The 15297-nt window shown below is 32.1% G+C and overlaps 1 protein-coding gene across 1 annotated transcript in view; it reads left to right on the plus strand.

The window, feature by feature from the left end:
• The window catches only part of CHORDC1 (cysteine and histidine rich domain containing 1), a 31609-nt gene extending 16692 nt beyond the window's left edge, over nucleotides 1-14917 (plus strand). The window contains exons 3-11 of the mRNA XM_069080268.1: nucleotides 1816-1872; nucleotides 2517-2677; nucleotides 2959-3062; nucleotides 3730-3788; nucleotides 4956-5026; nucleotides 5910-6015; nucleotides 9637-9756; nucleotides 10325-10387; nucleotides 10668-14917. Of these exons, the coding sequence (XP_068936369.1) occupies nucleotides 1816-1872; nucleotides 2517-2677; nucleotides 2959-3062; nucleotides 3730-3788; nucleotides 4956-5026; nucleotides 5910-6015; nucleotides 9637-9756; nucleotides 10325-10387; nucleotides 10668-10814 (888 nt within the window). The 3' untranslated portion in view covers nucleotides 10815-14917. The remainder of the gene's footprint in view (nucleotides 1-1815; nucleotides 1873-2516; nucleotides 2678-2958; nucleotides 3063-3729; nucleotides 3789-4955; nucleotides 5027-5909; nucleotides 6016-9636; nucleotides 9757-10324; nucleotides 10388-10667) is intronic.
• Nucleotides 14918-15297: the final 380 nt, after the last annotated feature.

Below are 15297 nucleotides of genomic sequence, written 5' to 3' on the forward strand. Positions count from 1 at the left end.
TGATCAAATTGTCTTGTAGACTTTGCTTGAAGTGGATTTACACTGCTTCCTAAGTAGCCTGTTACAGTCTTCAGAAAGCTCTAATAGTCAGGAAATGTTTCCTTATATAAAATCTAATGTGCCTTTTTGCAGTAGCCACTGCATTATTATTAGGTTTATCAGGCTAAGCAGATCAGGTCTGATTCTCTTCCATTTGACAGCTATTCAAGTACTTGTGGAGAGCTACAGTACTGGGTGCCTCCTGAGTCTCCTTTTCTGTTCCTGGTTCCCTTGTCTGATTCTCACATGGCATGAACTAGAGTCTTCACCATTCTGTTTGTTCTCATGGTTGTTCCTCAGCTTAACAGTGTCCTGCCAGGGCAGAAGGAAGGAAGGCAGACTATCACCTCCTTATTACCAGATGTTATACATAGTGAGCATTCTCTTCTAACTATCCTCATCTGTTTAAATGTTGGATAAATTTATTTGAAATATATGAGAACAAGGCAGTGCTTTCTCACAATTGGTGTGTGTAATCCTGAATTTATGGTAACTTTAATACATTCCTGTTGTATAATAACATGCACACACACCATAAAATAATCATTTTTAACAAACTTTAAATTTTATTTGAATTTTTTTATTAAGAACTTTACAGACATGAATATTTCTAAGAGAAAACAGAAAGAGGACTCCATATGAAAGAAATCAGGACTGTTCACTATGTTCAAGTTTTTTTTTTAAAGTTTATTTCCTAATCAACATGTTAATTCCAACAGTGCCTTGCTTGTCTTTTTTCTCTTCTGAGCTTCAGTTCTGTTCTATGCATTTTAAAAATAATTTCACACTCTTATATGGGGGATATTACTGTCACTTCTTATCCCCTAACACCCTCACCCCCCAAAAAAAGCCCTCCCTTGTAACAAATATAGTCAAGTAAAACAAATCCATGCATTTTACCCTTTCTAAATATGTCTCATTCTGTATTCTAGCCCATCACTTCTCTGTCTGTCATCATTAGTGTTCTAGGAGTTGTGAATATTCATCAGTCACATCGATCATAATTCAGGTTTTTCGCAGTTATTTTTGTTAAAATGTTGTAATCATTCTGTAGTTTGTTCTCTTCCTGCTTCTCACTTCACTCTACATCAGTTCCATTTTAAAATTTACAAAGCATTTTAGGATGGAAGCATGTTCAGGTTCAGAAGTAATAATTTCAAACAGGTATTCAGGATAATTTTTAGTAATAAATCTTATGATTTTAATTTATTTCGGTGGGTATTTAGAGTAGGGTTCTTTTGTCCTGAATTGATATTTGACTTTGCCATTCCCTTAAATTTATAATTTTGGATATTAGGAAAATTTTAAGAAGGAAATTAATTAATTGTAAGTTAGTTATTGATTACTTATGATGTACTAATAATTCTCATGGACATGAACAATAAATCAATGTTGAACCTATCTTTTTTTCTACCAACTACTATTGAAATTTTTTTAAATGTTTGGAGCTTATTTCTAGGTCGCATTTATTGAAATGTCACACAAACCACATCATTTGATATATTTAAAATACATAGTCTGAAAACCTTTTCACCTAACAGTAGTATTTTAAGGATTGACTTCATAATAAATATAAGCAAGATTAACTGAATATGTAGGGTGTTGGTACACAATTTAAGATTCTGGTGCATTTATCCAAGCATCACATAAAATATACATAATTTCAAAGATAGAAATTGATATTCCAGTAAAAATTACCTGTTTTATTGGGTAACATTTAAGTTATGGTTCTTATAAAAATTGCCATTCAATTTTTTTTCCCTCTAAATTTCATAGGGTTGGTCTTGCTGTAAGAGAAGAACAACAGATTTTTCAGATTTCCTAAGCATTGTAGTAAGTAATTAATGTTTATTGTAATGTTTATTTTGTATATATTGATAATGGACCCTAATTTTACTTTGTATTGCTATAATATGATTTGACAAAACTTCTCACAGTATAGGAAAACTTCTACATTGGAGGATTTAGATTTAAACATTTATCGTTCATGGTGACAGTCCCATCTCCAAGTTTTTTTTGAGGCTATCATACTCATTATAATGGCTAATTTAGCAACCACTCAGAACTTATGAAAAGGAACCTTGGTCACCTCTTCCTTTTTAGGACCAGTTTGAAGCTACAAGTTACTAAAAATAATTAGCTATTAATTTAGACTCGTTCCTCATTATAATTAGAAAGAAAAACTTAAAAGTGTAAAAGCTTTAGAGAAAAACATAAACATAACATTTTTAAAGTCCCTAATTGCTCTTATCACAATGAGCTCTTCATTGTCCTTTGTCTCTCCCCAAATCAGGAGAGCCTTTACTATCAATAAGTAAAGTATATATGCTAGTTAGAATTCAAAGTAAGTCTTTCTTACATAGTAAATGATGTGACTAAAGAATTTAAGAACTCGTAAAACTGGAACTTCGGGGGTATGTAAAAGATTTTCATTGAATGTGGCACTATAATACTAAAGTAAGCATTTTTATTAATAGGGTTGTACAAAGGGTAAGCACAATGATGAGAAACCCCCTGAGCCTGTCAAACCCGAAGTCAAGACTACCTCTGAGAAGAAGGAATTGTCTGAATTGAAACCTAAATTTCAAGAACACATTATTCAAGCCCCTAAACCAGTAGAAGCAATAAAAAGGCCAAGGTATACTTTATAAAGAGTTGTGTTTTTCTGACATGCTTAAACAATAGCATTCCCAGTATTTCATTTTGTTTCCTTACATTATTGTGTAATGGTATTTGAAAATAGATGTTTATGGACACAGGGAGTGTTCTCTAAATTTTTAATAGGTTGTAACAGTTTTTTGAATGGATACATGCCTTTGTTGAATCATGCACATGTCTCTTGGATTTAAGTATATTCATTTGGGCTACAAGTAAATATATTTTTAAATTTGATAACAATAGTGTTCAAAAATTCTCTAGCCCAGATGAACCAATGACAAACTTGGAGTTGAAAATAGCTGCTTCACTAAAACAAGCACTGGATAAACTTAAACTGTCATCTGAGAATGAAGTAGATAAAAAGGGTAAGAATTTTATCATCTTGCTCTGTAACTTAACGGGGTTCTAGAAGAGAAGGGAGCTAGTAAAAGTTTACTGATGTAAACTATGAAAGGTACTAGAGAAGTAGGACATATGGCTGAGGCAGTTCATTCAAACAGTTGAATATTTAATCAAAAAGTACAATCTATTAATAGAATTGTGTAAAGGGTGTGATGGAGATTCTGGAACCATTATTGAAAAATGTATTAGTTATATTTTCTTGTGAGTCATTAATAGCTAATATAATTTTAAAATCCCCTTTAATGATGGATTATTGTATATTATTCTTTCATCCTTCTTTGTAATGTACTAAATGTATTTTCTCTTTTTGATTTCCCTTTTAGGCTAGAATTGAGTATTATATTGTATATTCCCACAATAGCAAATATGCTTTCTAAAATTTGTTGGTAAAGCTTTTTACTTAAAACAGTCCAATCCTAAATTAAGTTTTGGCCACCTGATAACTAGAACTTTAATACTAAGGTACATAGATTTTAATCTTTAACATAAATTTTAGAAAAAAAAAACTAACATGATTGTATCTTGAATGAAGATAGACATTTTCTAAAATGGGGCCAAAAGGCAAAAAAGTGTTAGTGAATTGAAATGCTTTTTCTTCAGAATACTTATAAAGACCCTTTCATATTTCAGATGAGGACAGTGATGAGATTAAGATTGGGACTTCATGTAAAAATGGTGGCTGTGTAAAGGTAAATTGCTTTTTTTGTAAAACCTATAATGGATGTCACATGAGGCTATAAAATTATACATTTGTAGAGATGAATAAGATAGTCATCCAGTAGTAGTCTGGGTTATTTTTTTGTTCTTTGCAGTTTCCAAAATTAATGTATTATCTTCATCAGTCTTTTCTCACTTGTTCAGGAAGTTTGTAAAGGGACTTGTTCTAGATTCTGAAAGCTAGGGAAAATAGATTTATTGGTCAGATTCAGATTTAATGAGCCATTGTTTTGCAGGACCAGCTTGAAACTTAAAAATAAACTTGTCTGTATGTCATGCTGGTAAATAAGACACAGATGTGACAGAGTTAGCACCTTCATTCAACTTCAAAAAATATTTTATCAACCTGTTGATATCAGTGTATGTATTCTATATAAAAATAGTAGCACCCACAAATTTATCTTAAATATAGGATTACAGAAAACTTATATTTAAATTGAAGATGAATATTGTTTTTAGGCATATTTTATAAATATGAAAAGGCATAATTTTTTTCTCACCATTATGGGTATACTGGATATATACTCAAAGTATCCTTTGTATTTTGTGCATAGTATTACTATACTCAGCTTTCTAGGACATCCCCAGGGACTCTGTCAGATTTTATCCCCTCTCTTTTTTCCTTCAAACCTCCACATAACCTTGCCCAAGTTCTCTCTCACTTCACTTGCCTCTACCTGAAGCCCTAAGATGCAGCCTGAACCTAGAGCTACTTATTTCAGACATATGTGATCCTTAGGCAGAAGTTGATTGTTTTAATGAAGCCAGTAAATGTTGCCTTATATTTCTGTAACATTTTTAGTTTCATGTGCTGGAAATGAGTAATCATTTTAGGATTCTGAGTTATTTTGACATATATTAAGTATCACAGACTGAAGAAAATGCTAGTAACATAAGTCATTTCCTGATTTTATGAATGCATCCAGAATGTTTTCTAATTTTTTATTATTACTAAGTTGTAATTTTGATTTCTTAGAATTGAAGGATAAATGTTTAATAATTATTTCAAGTATTTGCAGTGTTCAATTTTGAGTGCTCTATATTCTTAATGTAGGTTTTTATATGTTCCATGCTTTAAAATGGTGTACTTGCCTATCATTTGTCACTTTGAACCCTTTTTTTCTTCCCCATTTCCAAAGACATACCAAGGTCCACAGAGTATAGAAGAAGTGTGTATTTTTCATTCTGGAGTCCCTATTTTCCATGAAGGGTAAGCATAACAAAACTTAAGCACTGTGTTTCTTATATAAATTAATTATCTTAAAAATAATCTTTTGTCATCATTTTATTATTCTTCAAAAACCTTTAAAAGTGGTATGTCATTTTCATTCTACTTTTGCTTTTCCTGCTTGCTGCTGGTACTTTGCTTAAGTTAATAATGTGAGATTTATCTATTTTTGATGATCCCCTATCATAGTATTAATAGGTATTGTTTTAATGGTCCTAGTTATAATAGGTCAGTATTAGACTTTTTAGATTAATGACATGAGAAAAAAAAACAGGAGGTACTATTGTAATGCCACTGCTTAGTAATTTTAAAAAGAAATCATTGCTGTGCTTCTAAAAAAAAAATAGCTGCAGAGGCCAACCTAGAATTTTCTCATTGACTTGCAACGAGATGTCCTATTCTCTGAAGTCAATATTCTAATGGGATCTCTAGCCAGTATTTTAAAAGTTGCAGTTAGAGTAAGCAGCACAGAAAAAAAGAATTTGTTTCACTTTGTAGAAAATGTTTTTTTAATACTGAAGCCCCATGTTTCATATAGGAAGTAAACATGTTTTAAAGAGCCACTTTTATATAGACTGTTTAGAGACTGCTGTATATATGAAATTCATTACGTAGTAGTTTCCCAACATAAATATTGTTTTCAAATGGTGACTCAAGATGGATACATTTATTAAGATAAATATCTTTTGAAATATGATACATCAACATGTTCAGGGTTTAACAGTTATTTTTTGGTTACTGCTATTTTATTAATTCTTGCTACCTTTCATTAAATTTTTGAGGAAATAGACTAGATAAGTCTATATGATATTGGTTATAATATTGTATATCTAACATTAGTCTTTGGAATTTTTATAATTTAAAGGATGAAATATTGGAGCTGTTGCAGGAGGAAAACTTCTGATTTTAATACATTTTTGGCCCAAGAAGGATGTACAACAGGAAAGCATTTGTGGACAAAAAAAGATGCTGTAAGTAGACATTGATTTTATATCTCTCAAGATCAGAATAGTTTAAGTGAAATTGCAGTCAGTGATCAGTGACCAATTTGAGCTTATCTTATTTAAAAAAAAATTTTTTTCATCTTTTAGTTTTTCATGATCTGCTTGTTGGACACTTTTAGTCTTTGCTTTTTTTTTGTCTTTTTTTAAAAATAAATTGTATTGATGCCTTTTTTTCATCACTGTCATTTCTGAATATAATAACCCTATCTACTCCTCATCTTGCCAGCTTGAGATTGAACTCTTTCTTCCTTGCAACAAAGAAACAGTTATGCGGAAGCAACAACACTTTGTCTCTCTCCCAAGGAGGGAAGTATTTTTTTATGTGATCTTTTCATTTACAATTCTGTAGACATTATTTTTGGAATAAGAATGGACATATGATTTCACTTGGTGTAGAGAATGTTCTGTCAGCACTGCAGATCAGTAATTGGTATGAAACTTCTAAACCTAGTCCTGAGGCACAAAGAAGTTAAGTGAGTCACGCATAATGGCAATGACATGTAAGAGGTTCCACTCAGCTGAGATCTTGATCCACTACCACAGGTTGTTTGCTTCTCATGTTATTTCTTATTTCAAAATAATAAAACATTAAATTCAGATACCATGGTTCAGCCATTCCCAAGAGATGGGGATTCACTTTGTTTCTAGTTCTTGCTCCCACAAAAAGTCTTTCTATAAATACCTTTGTCTATATTGAACTTTTGTTTTTGCCTTTGACCTCCTTGGTCAAAGTAATGCATTCATACAGGAATGAGATCAAAGACATGAAGAGTTAAATTATTTTTATTTTAGGTATGCATTTTCCCCCAACTTGAGAGTAATGTATGTAGTAGCAAAAAGAGTAAAACCAGAGAGCTAATTTTGAAAATTGAAGCTCCAATGCTGCCAACACAGGTTCTTAGATCTGCTTTGTTAAAGGAAAGCAACTCAAAATGGGTTAACAAGCTTACTTTAATCAGTCAGACATATATCGTTTACCTTGTTCAGGGGAAAAAGGTCAGCATCCCGAACTTCAAAGTATACAGGCAGAATTATCAAGACAGAAACAGATCAAGTAGACAGCTTTCCAAACTGTCCAGCCATTACATCCATACCAAATCAACATCTGGGTTTTTCAAAGCCGGCGGGGCTCTGGACAACGGCTTCCCAGAATCCAGATCAAATCACAGAACACTTCTCAAAGTGAGCCCCAAAACAAAGCCTCACATCAGGGCTTATATAGCCTTCTCCTGGCTCAGAGAACATAACAACCTTTTGGACCCACTGGCCAATCAAAAAGTATCTATTGAAAAACAAGCCTCCCACCCCAGGTTCCAGGTGCACTTTAGCCTAGGGGCAGGGAAGATCTTTAAATTTACAGTAAATTATATTGCTATAATTTCTCGAGAGAAAAATAAGTTAGGCCATTCAAATCCTTTCTTCATTCCACCTTCCCCAAATCTTTCTAAATTCTCAGAAAGTATTCAGTTATTAAATAGTTAACTATTTTTTTATTTGAAATATTAATTTTTGGTCATATTAATTGCAAAATAGTGTTTTATATGTGTTATCTGCACTTCAGAACACTAATTCACCTTGTATAGCCAGCAATTACAGCACATGTATTATTGAAGTTTATAGTAGGTATATCTTTGCTTAATATCTTTGTTTTCAGTGCTGATGCCTGGGTCAGGAATGCGGCTTCCACCTACATCTCAAATGGATATCTTGTCTAATACTTTCTTCACAGCTATCCTTGTTTTACAGATTAGGAAACTTAGGCTCACTGGAATTTAAAAGCTAGTTTATAAAGCTAGTAAATACATCTGAACCCAGGTCTTTTAACAAGTGCCCTGGCTCTTCTTTGTACATGACAGTGTCTTTTCCTGTGCAAAATTATGACATAAGACATATGATGTGGCTTTCAAGAATAAAGAGTGCTGTATTTTCTAAAAGCTAAAATAAAAACTTGGACAAGTAATGTTATATTTTTACCTAATGTATTTAGTGATTGATTAAAAGATACAAATTCCCAAGCCAAATGGCATTTTTAGATTTAAATATATTGATTTCATTAGGATGAAATTTAAGACAAATGCTACATAAATAATGGAAGTTTAAAAGATGTTTTCATAGAGGAAACTTTGAAATAAACCTTTAAAATGTTTCTGGAAGTATAGGCCAAGGTAATGTACTTTATCTAAAAAGGGGGAGAGATTAAGGGAATAAACATTTATCCAGTACCTGCTATGTGCCAGGCACTCTGCTAAGCTATTAGTACAAATATCTCATATTTCTTCACAATAACTCTTGAGAGGTAGATTGTATTGTTATCTCCATTTTATAGTTGAGGTAACTGAGGCAAGCAGAGTAACTGACTTGTCCAGGAGTCACACAGCTAGTAAGTGTCTTAGGCCAATATGTTCTCCACTGTGTCATCAGCTGCCTCTGGTTTTATTAAAACTTTTAGCAATTTTTCTCATACTTCCTGTTTTCACAAACTGTTGTTAGAAAATCATTCTTCCTTTCTGTTTTGTCCTAGATTTTCTGAAATCTCAGCATAAAAAGACCCTGATAAAATTCTTTCAGATGCCTTACTGTAATGTGATAGCAAATAAAATAACTTTTGTAAATGCTTTGCAAAACTTAAAGCACTGTATTATAATTAAAAGCTATTATGTGAAGGTGACCCTGGATTCTTGAAAACTGTTACAGCAGAAAGAATATGAATAGTAAACTAGAAAGATTTTGAGTATGGGCATGGTGATGGACTTTGATATATTAGGATGGGTCATCACCAGATTGACCATGGTGCTGAATTTTGGGGAACACAGCAAGCTCTTAAAGAACATCTAGTAAATTGGGATTTTTGTTGGTTGAAAAGTACTTATACTGATGGAAACTTTGGATTCTTGAAGTAATGTAAGGGAGTAATTAAAAATGTAGTAATAAAAAAAGATCATTCTTTGAATTTCCCCTCTTTCATCTCTTTTATTCTTTACAAAATGTATAATACAAAGGTTTCTAAGTAATCTTAGTAATTAATTCACATAAACACACATGGCACTAAAAAAGATTTTCAAGTTTATTCCACAATAACTTGACTTTTACTTTTAAATTTCACCCCCAAAAATTTCTATTTCCTTGGTTGGTGAGTTGTAATTTATGTAAATTTGGGAGAAGAGACATAAAATTCCAAAATTATGTTTTAATTTTATGTCATTTTTGGTTAATACTAGGTTTGGCTAGGAAAGCATTTTAATTTGATTAATTTTTTGGAACTACTTTAAATGTAACCCATTAGAATGCGATTTAATTTATATCAAATAAAATATATTGTAGCATTTTCTCTTGATGACAAGATTGCAAAAATTTAATTCCTGTATCCTCTTATTTGTACTATCTAAAAAATTCTTTATTTCCCCTATATACTGTGAAAAAAAATCATTGTAGATTATATGCACCCACTATCATCATCATAAATAAAGCATTAAATTGACAGTTACATGTGGTACGGTAAAGAACCACATAAACTAGCAGATAGAACCTTGCCTTCTGGAGTTTGAAAATCTAAGCGTTCCTAAACTTTTTTAATATTTCTTGCTACAGGGGAAAACAGTTGTTCCATGTAGGCATGATTGGCATCAGACAGGCGGTCAAGTTACCATCTCAGTATATGCTAAAAATTCACTTCCAGAGCTTAGTCATGTAAAGGCAAATAGTACACTGGTGAGTATGCTAATGTGTCTTGGTAAATTATCATATTTTGCTCTTGTTGTCTTTGTACTTTGTAATAAAGCAAAATTTATTTTACAGTGAATTTGGAATCTAAAAAGAGAAATAAAATTGACTTGAATGTTTGTCTACAGCAATACAAGAAAAATTAAGAGTAAACTGATTTTTATTTTGAGTCTTTGGTGTAATATATTTGAAAAATCATTCTTAAAATTTTGCAGACTCAATTTTACATTGGAATCTGCTAAAAAATTTCCTGAAATAGTCATGATTGTTCTCATTACCTTATTCATTTGTATAGAATCTTTTATCAAGTACAATTATACTTATTTGATATTCTTCAATTCACTTAAAATGCTCCTTATATTTTCTGCTAATGATTTTTTAAATCAGAAATTAGTCAGTAGTATTTTCCTAAAATGGATTTGCTTTGAATAGTGTTCTTCTAAGTGGTTTCAGTTCTATTTGTTTTGGGAAATCACAGATAATTTCATAATTAAATTTTTTGGTTTTCTTTGATAATAGAAATTTTTCAGTTTGGTATTTTCCTTTTTTGTTTCAGTTAAATATCCATATCGTATTTGAAGGAGAAAAGGAATTTCATCAGAATGTTAAATTATGGGGAGTAAGTATCCATTTTTCAGATTTGTTTTTTGCCAACTCAGAATTTAAAATCCTGAAGTAAAAGACTTGCATAAGTCGAAACTCTGCATGAAGTAGTCTTCCTCTTATCTGAGGAATAAAAAACTATCTTCTGTACCATTGCTATATGTTAGGAGATTAGAATGTACAGTTCAGGATGGAATATGACATAGCCTAAGAAGTAAATGAAATCTTTATCCTGACTACATTTTTTTTTTTTAGCATCTCAAAAACTACCCCATTTTACCTCTTTTTTGTTTCAGGTGATTGATGTGAAGAGGAGTTATGTAAATATGACAGCCAATAAGATTGAGATTACAATGAGAAAAGCTGAACCTATGCAGTGGGCAAGGCTTGAATTACCTTCACCCAAAATACAAGATGAAAAAAAAGAAGATATAGCAGATTGAGAGCAAAGGAGTGGGGGGAGGGACGGGACATTAGTTATTGCCTGTTTTGAGATTCCTAATACTGTGTGGTGGAGTGGTGACTTGCTATTGTAATCATATACACGCATAGATACATATGTATGTGTGCACATACATGTTATTAATATGGCATTCCAGACCTAGTCAAAAATAGATTCCTAGAAATCAAAATCTTTTCTTCTTTTCCCAAATTCCTTTGGACTAAAAATGGGAGTGTTCTTGTTGTTTAAATATTGAACTTACTAAATTCCTGAGTCAGAAAAAGAAAGATCTCTCCCCTTAACATCGTTCAGTACTTTTCAGTATCATAGTCATATTAATGGGAGAAACAGGAAGGGGACATTTCATGTGATTCTTCATCTCACTTTTTGTCACTGTAGTACTATGGAATATAAGGGTTTTATTCAATTCTTTTAGGTGTTTGGGTTCCATAGTTTTAGGTGGGGGGGAGGGGCTTTTAGCAGCAGAATTTGTTTCCTGTTTCAAGTCACATGTCACATGGTATAAGTAAAATAGGCTATTAAAATAGGATGGACAATTTTTTCCAGAAGGGTATTCTTAGAGGTGATGAGAATAGTAATGAAAAGGGAGTTTGTATGAAGTTTAATTTGTAAAAAAAAATAATAATAATAATTGCAGCTAGCTTCCCTGTGCTAATTCTGTTTCTTACCAAGCAGTCTGATTGTTACTGCTAAGATTCATTGGGAGTGGACGGGAAAGGGTTGATATATAGAATTTGAAAGTATCAATTTGGTCCTGATTTACTATTTTATATAAAAATTATGTTAAATGACTATCTTGTGTGATTATTTAAATATCTCAAGGCTCTATTAATTTTTATGTGTGTTATACCTACAGCAATTGACTCATTCACACCATATGAGTTTACCATGCAGCCTGGTGAATTATATTGGAAACTATTTTGCAAGATTTTGGAATTTTTAGCTTAGAAAAGAAAGGACTAAGGGGAAAATGATAGCTGCCTTCAGATGTTTGAAGGACTATCAAGTAGAAGGCAGTGGCTTGTTTTTTTTCTCTGTGACTCCAGAGGGCAGAACTTGGAACCATAGGTACATATTATAAAGTAGGCAGATGTGCTTAGAATTTTAAAAAAATTAATGATGAAGTTTATTCAAAAATGAAATGGACTGTCTCATAGGATGTAATGATTTTTCTGATAATTGCAGGTGTTCACCGTAGATTACTGTTGGATGTTCTAGAGGAAATTTGTTTCTGCATCTGAAATGTTTGGTTGGGTTAGATGACCTCTATAAGGTCCCTTTCATCTCTGAAATTCTGTGTTAAAAGTATGGATCCACTAATTAAAACACTGAAAATGTTGGCATTAGTTCAATACAAAGTGAGAATAGATTTGACATTATTAATAATTATCTAAACTTTTAGGCAGACTTTGAATCTGGTTTAAAAAAAAATCGCTCTACAGCAGACAACTAATCAAATACAAAAATTTTATTTCCTTTAAATTTTTCTAGTATTTTAATAAAAATTGCATGTTTTTAAGATCTTTTTTGCTTACACTTCATGAAGACTCAACAAGTTTGTACATGTTTATTTGTCAAATGGGATTTTAAATGCTAATTAAGATATCCTTTAAATAACATTTTCCATCATGGTGTTATGCAAGTATATTTGGGAAAAATTTTAACAGAGTATTACAAAGACCCACTCCTGCAGACTTGAAAATTTGGGGTTGAATTGAAAGTTACAAATGCTAAAGTTAGGTCATTACCATAAATTTTTAGATCCTTTGCTGCTAATATCTTTTAGTGTAGTACAATTTGGGAAAAAAAAAAAAACGTTTTTAGCAAATGTCTCGGAGTAATTGGTGATCTTTATAGGCATATCCCACAACAGGATCTTGACTGACATTTTTGCAATCAAAGCCATTGTAACGTCAAAAACAAATTAGATGATTAGTAACAATTTGAGGTAGTACTTGAACCCTAATTGCCACATCACTCACTGTGAACACTAATGTTTGTTCCTGTGGAGCTGTTCCCTCTAAAGTCATTTCACTTTAATGCATCATTTTTTCAAAGAACTAGTCAACAATATTAGATCGGATATTCCTATGTTGTACTTTTCCTTTGCCATCAACAATGCTAAAATTTCAGTAATAAGGGTAAGATTATATGCCTAGGGTTTTGGTAGTATCAGTGATGAGTACATAGATGAGTACATATACATGTTTACAAGGATGGTATATTTAAGCTGATAAAATAGACATTTAAGAAATCAAGCTACAAATGTTTTACTAAACTTTTATCATCACAGAGAATACTATCAGCAAATATATGGCTTATTGGGTTGCATTTTACAGTTTGTTTTTTTCAATTACCTATACCTTTGTTTCTTTATAGTTTGGGTCCTTCTAATTTCTAATTCTGAAATCTTTCTCCCCTGGGCACAGAATCATAAGACCATCAGTAAATTCAGAAATTAGTCTAACTACTGAAAATGAATTTTTCAAGGTAATATTTTATTAAAATCTGACTTTACTGATGCTCTTTTCCCTAGAAATTGCATTTTGATGGATATTCACAAATTTGCACTAAGGACAATAGTTGAAATTCCTAGGGCATGGGTGGTTTTAAGGGAATCAGTCTTACTGAGTTATAGCTATACATTTGTGTATTTTACACATCATTTCCTGTTATTAATCCTGGACACAAAAAAGCAAAATACTACTTGCTCTTCTTTGAGTGATAAGTAAAACAAAGAATATAGAAGGTTACACTAGGTAAATTTGTTATGTAAGCAAATGATCTTCCTTTCATTGACCCCAATTATTATTCTAATGGTCTTTCTTTTGGTCCTCCATTTCTGCTCTGACCGTGCCACTCACCCCATCCCTAAAGGAAATAGAAAATTTTACTAACTGCCTAGGTTTATATTGTACCTCATCTTTATTTAGCCTAGTTTATAATATGTTGATCACAGTAATGTCTCAAACAGAACAAAGAATACATTTAACTTCAGCCTAGGTTTGTGACTAGAATCATCAGCCAAATTTACTATTTTATGGTAAATGACAAGACATTTAACTCTGCTCTTCACTTCTTGTGGCTTAAAAAGAAATAAAACCTTCCTTAGAAATTGATTTCTTTGACATCCTTGCTAAAACTTTCAAATGGAGAGTCCTGTAAGAGTTTAGCTAAAGGCAGTTTTATCAGGATAGTTCCTTTTTCTGTAATGAATTTGTAAATATTTGTAAAAAAATGTAAACCAAAATCAATTTATTATAAATGGCCATTAATTAAATCATGTGATTTTGTCAGTCCAGTCTTCTTACTGTTGAAAGACCTGTTTATTTAACCTGTTCATATTTATTATATTTTTATAGTGGCATAGAGCTGTAGTACTGCTTCAGTATTTATATACTGTCTATTTTAATTCTCTTTTTTGGCTATAAATCGGTTTGGTTTCAGAAATTTCCTTAGGGAAAATTCAGTATTTTTTTCCTCTGAAGTAAATGTTTACTGTGGTCTCTTGATCAGTTTGAAAACAAGTAACTTTCTTTTATTATTGTAAGAGTCAATCACTCTACTATTCTATAGTTCGCTATTTTAAAATGTTTTTTAACTTTTTACCTTTGTATTTAGGGCATTTGCATTACCAAGTCACCATTTCAACATTTTCTTGGTTTTATTACAAAAGCGAAGTTAGTTGGCACAATGTTGCAATTCCTGTTTCCATGGCCTAGACTAGTAAATGCTATAATGGTTTAGTATAATTCCTTCCCCCTACCTCCCACCCAAAGATCATTTTAAATGAAATAGCATCTTCTTTTTAAAGTTAATATTTGTGAGTGTCTGGAACACTATTGACCAATATGCCATCATCTGTAACAAAAGCCTTTTCGGTTACTGGCCTTTTTTTTTTTTTAATGCATGTTTGTCTAATTCTTTGCATGGGGGGGAGGTGAGGTTCATGAAATATTTTTTCTTTAAGAATGTTTTCTAAAGAGTAAGTTATTTGCTTGTTAACTTTTAGGTTCTCACTTTAAACTACCACGACCTTTATTATCTGTGTTGAAGCAATATAATAAAAACTTTTGCTCCTGATTTATGGTATTTCTTTAGTCATTGCCATAGAATTATTTTAGTTGACTCACCCTCAAAGAGGCAGCATAATATGGCAGAGAGCCAGGCTCAGAGTCAAGGAAGGACCTGGGCTTAAGTCATAACCACTTAAACATTCTGCCTGTATGACCCTGGGCAAGTCACAATGTTTCAGTACCCCAGGCAGCTCTGAAAGTGGAAAGGGTATTGGCTTGAGGGAGAAACCATAGGCTTGGCCCTTATCCTCTTTACTTTGGCTCCTCTATAAGAAACTGATACATGAGAGTTGGACCCAGATAGAATATGTTCAGGTCTACAACTGCTCAAAAGAATTTGGCCTAATCACCCAGGAAAAGCCAAGTGGAAGAAGGTTTACTGCCCAG

This window comes from Petaurus breviceps, unplaced genomic scaffold (genome assembly GCF_028583685.1).
Source record: "Petaurus breviceps papuanus isolate PSGF00001 unplaced genomic scaffold, PetGlider_PUasm1.0 91133, whole genome shotgun sequence".
In the NCBI taxonomy this organism is placed as follows: Eukaryota; Metazoa; Chordata; class Mammalia; order Diprotodontia; family Petauridae; genus Petaurus; species Petaurus breviceps.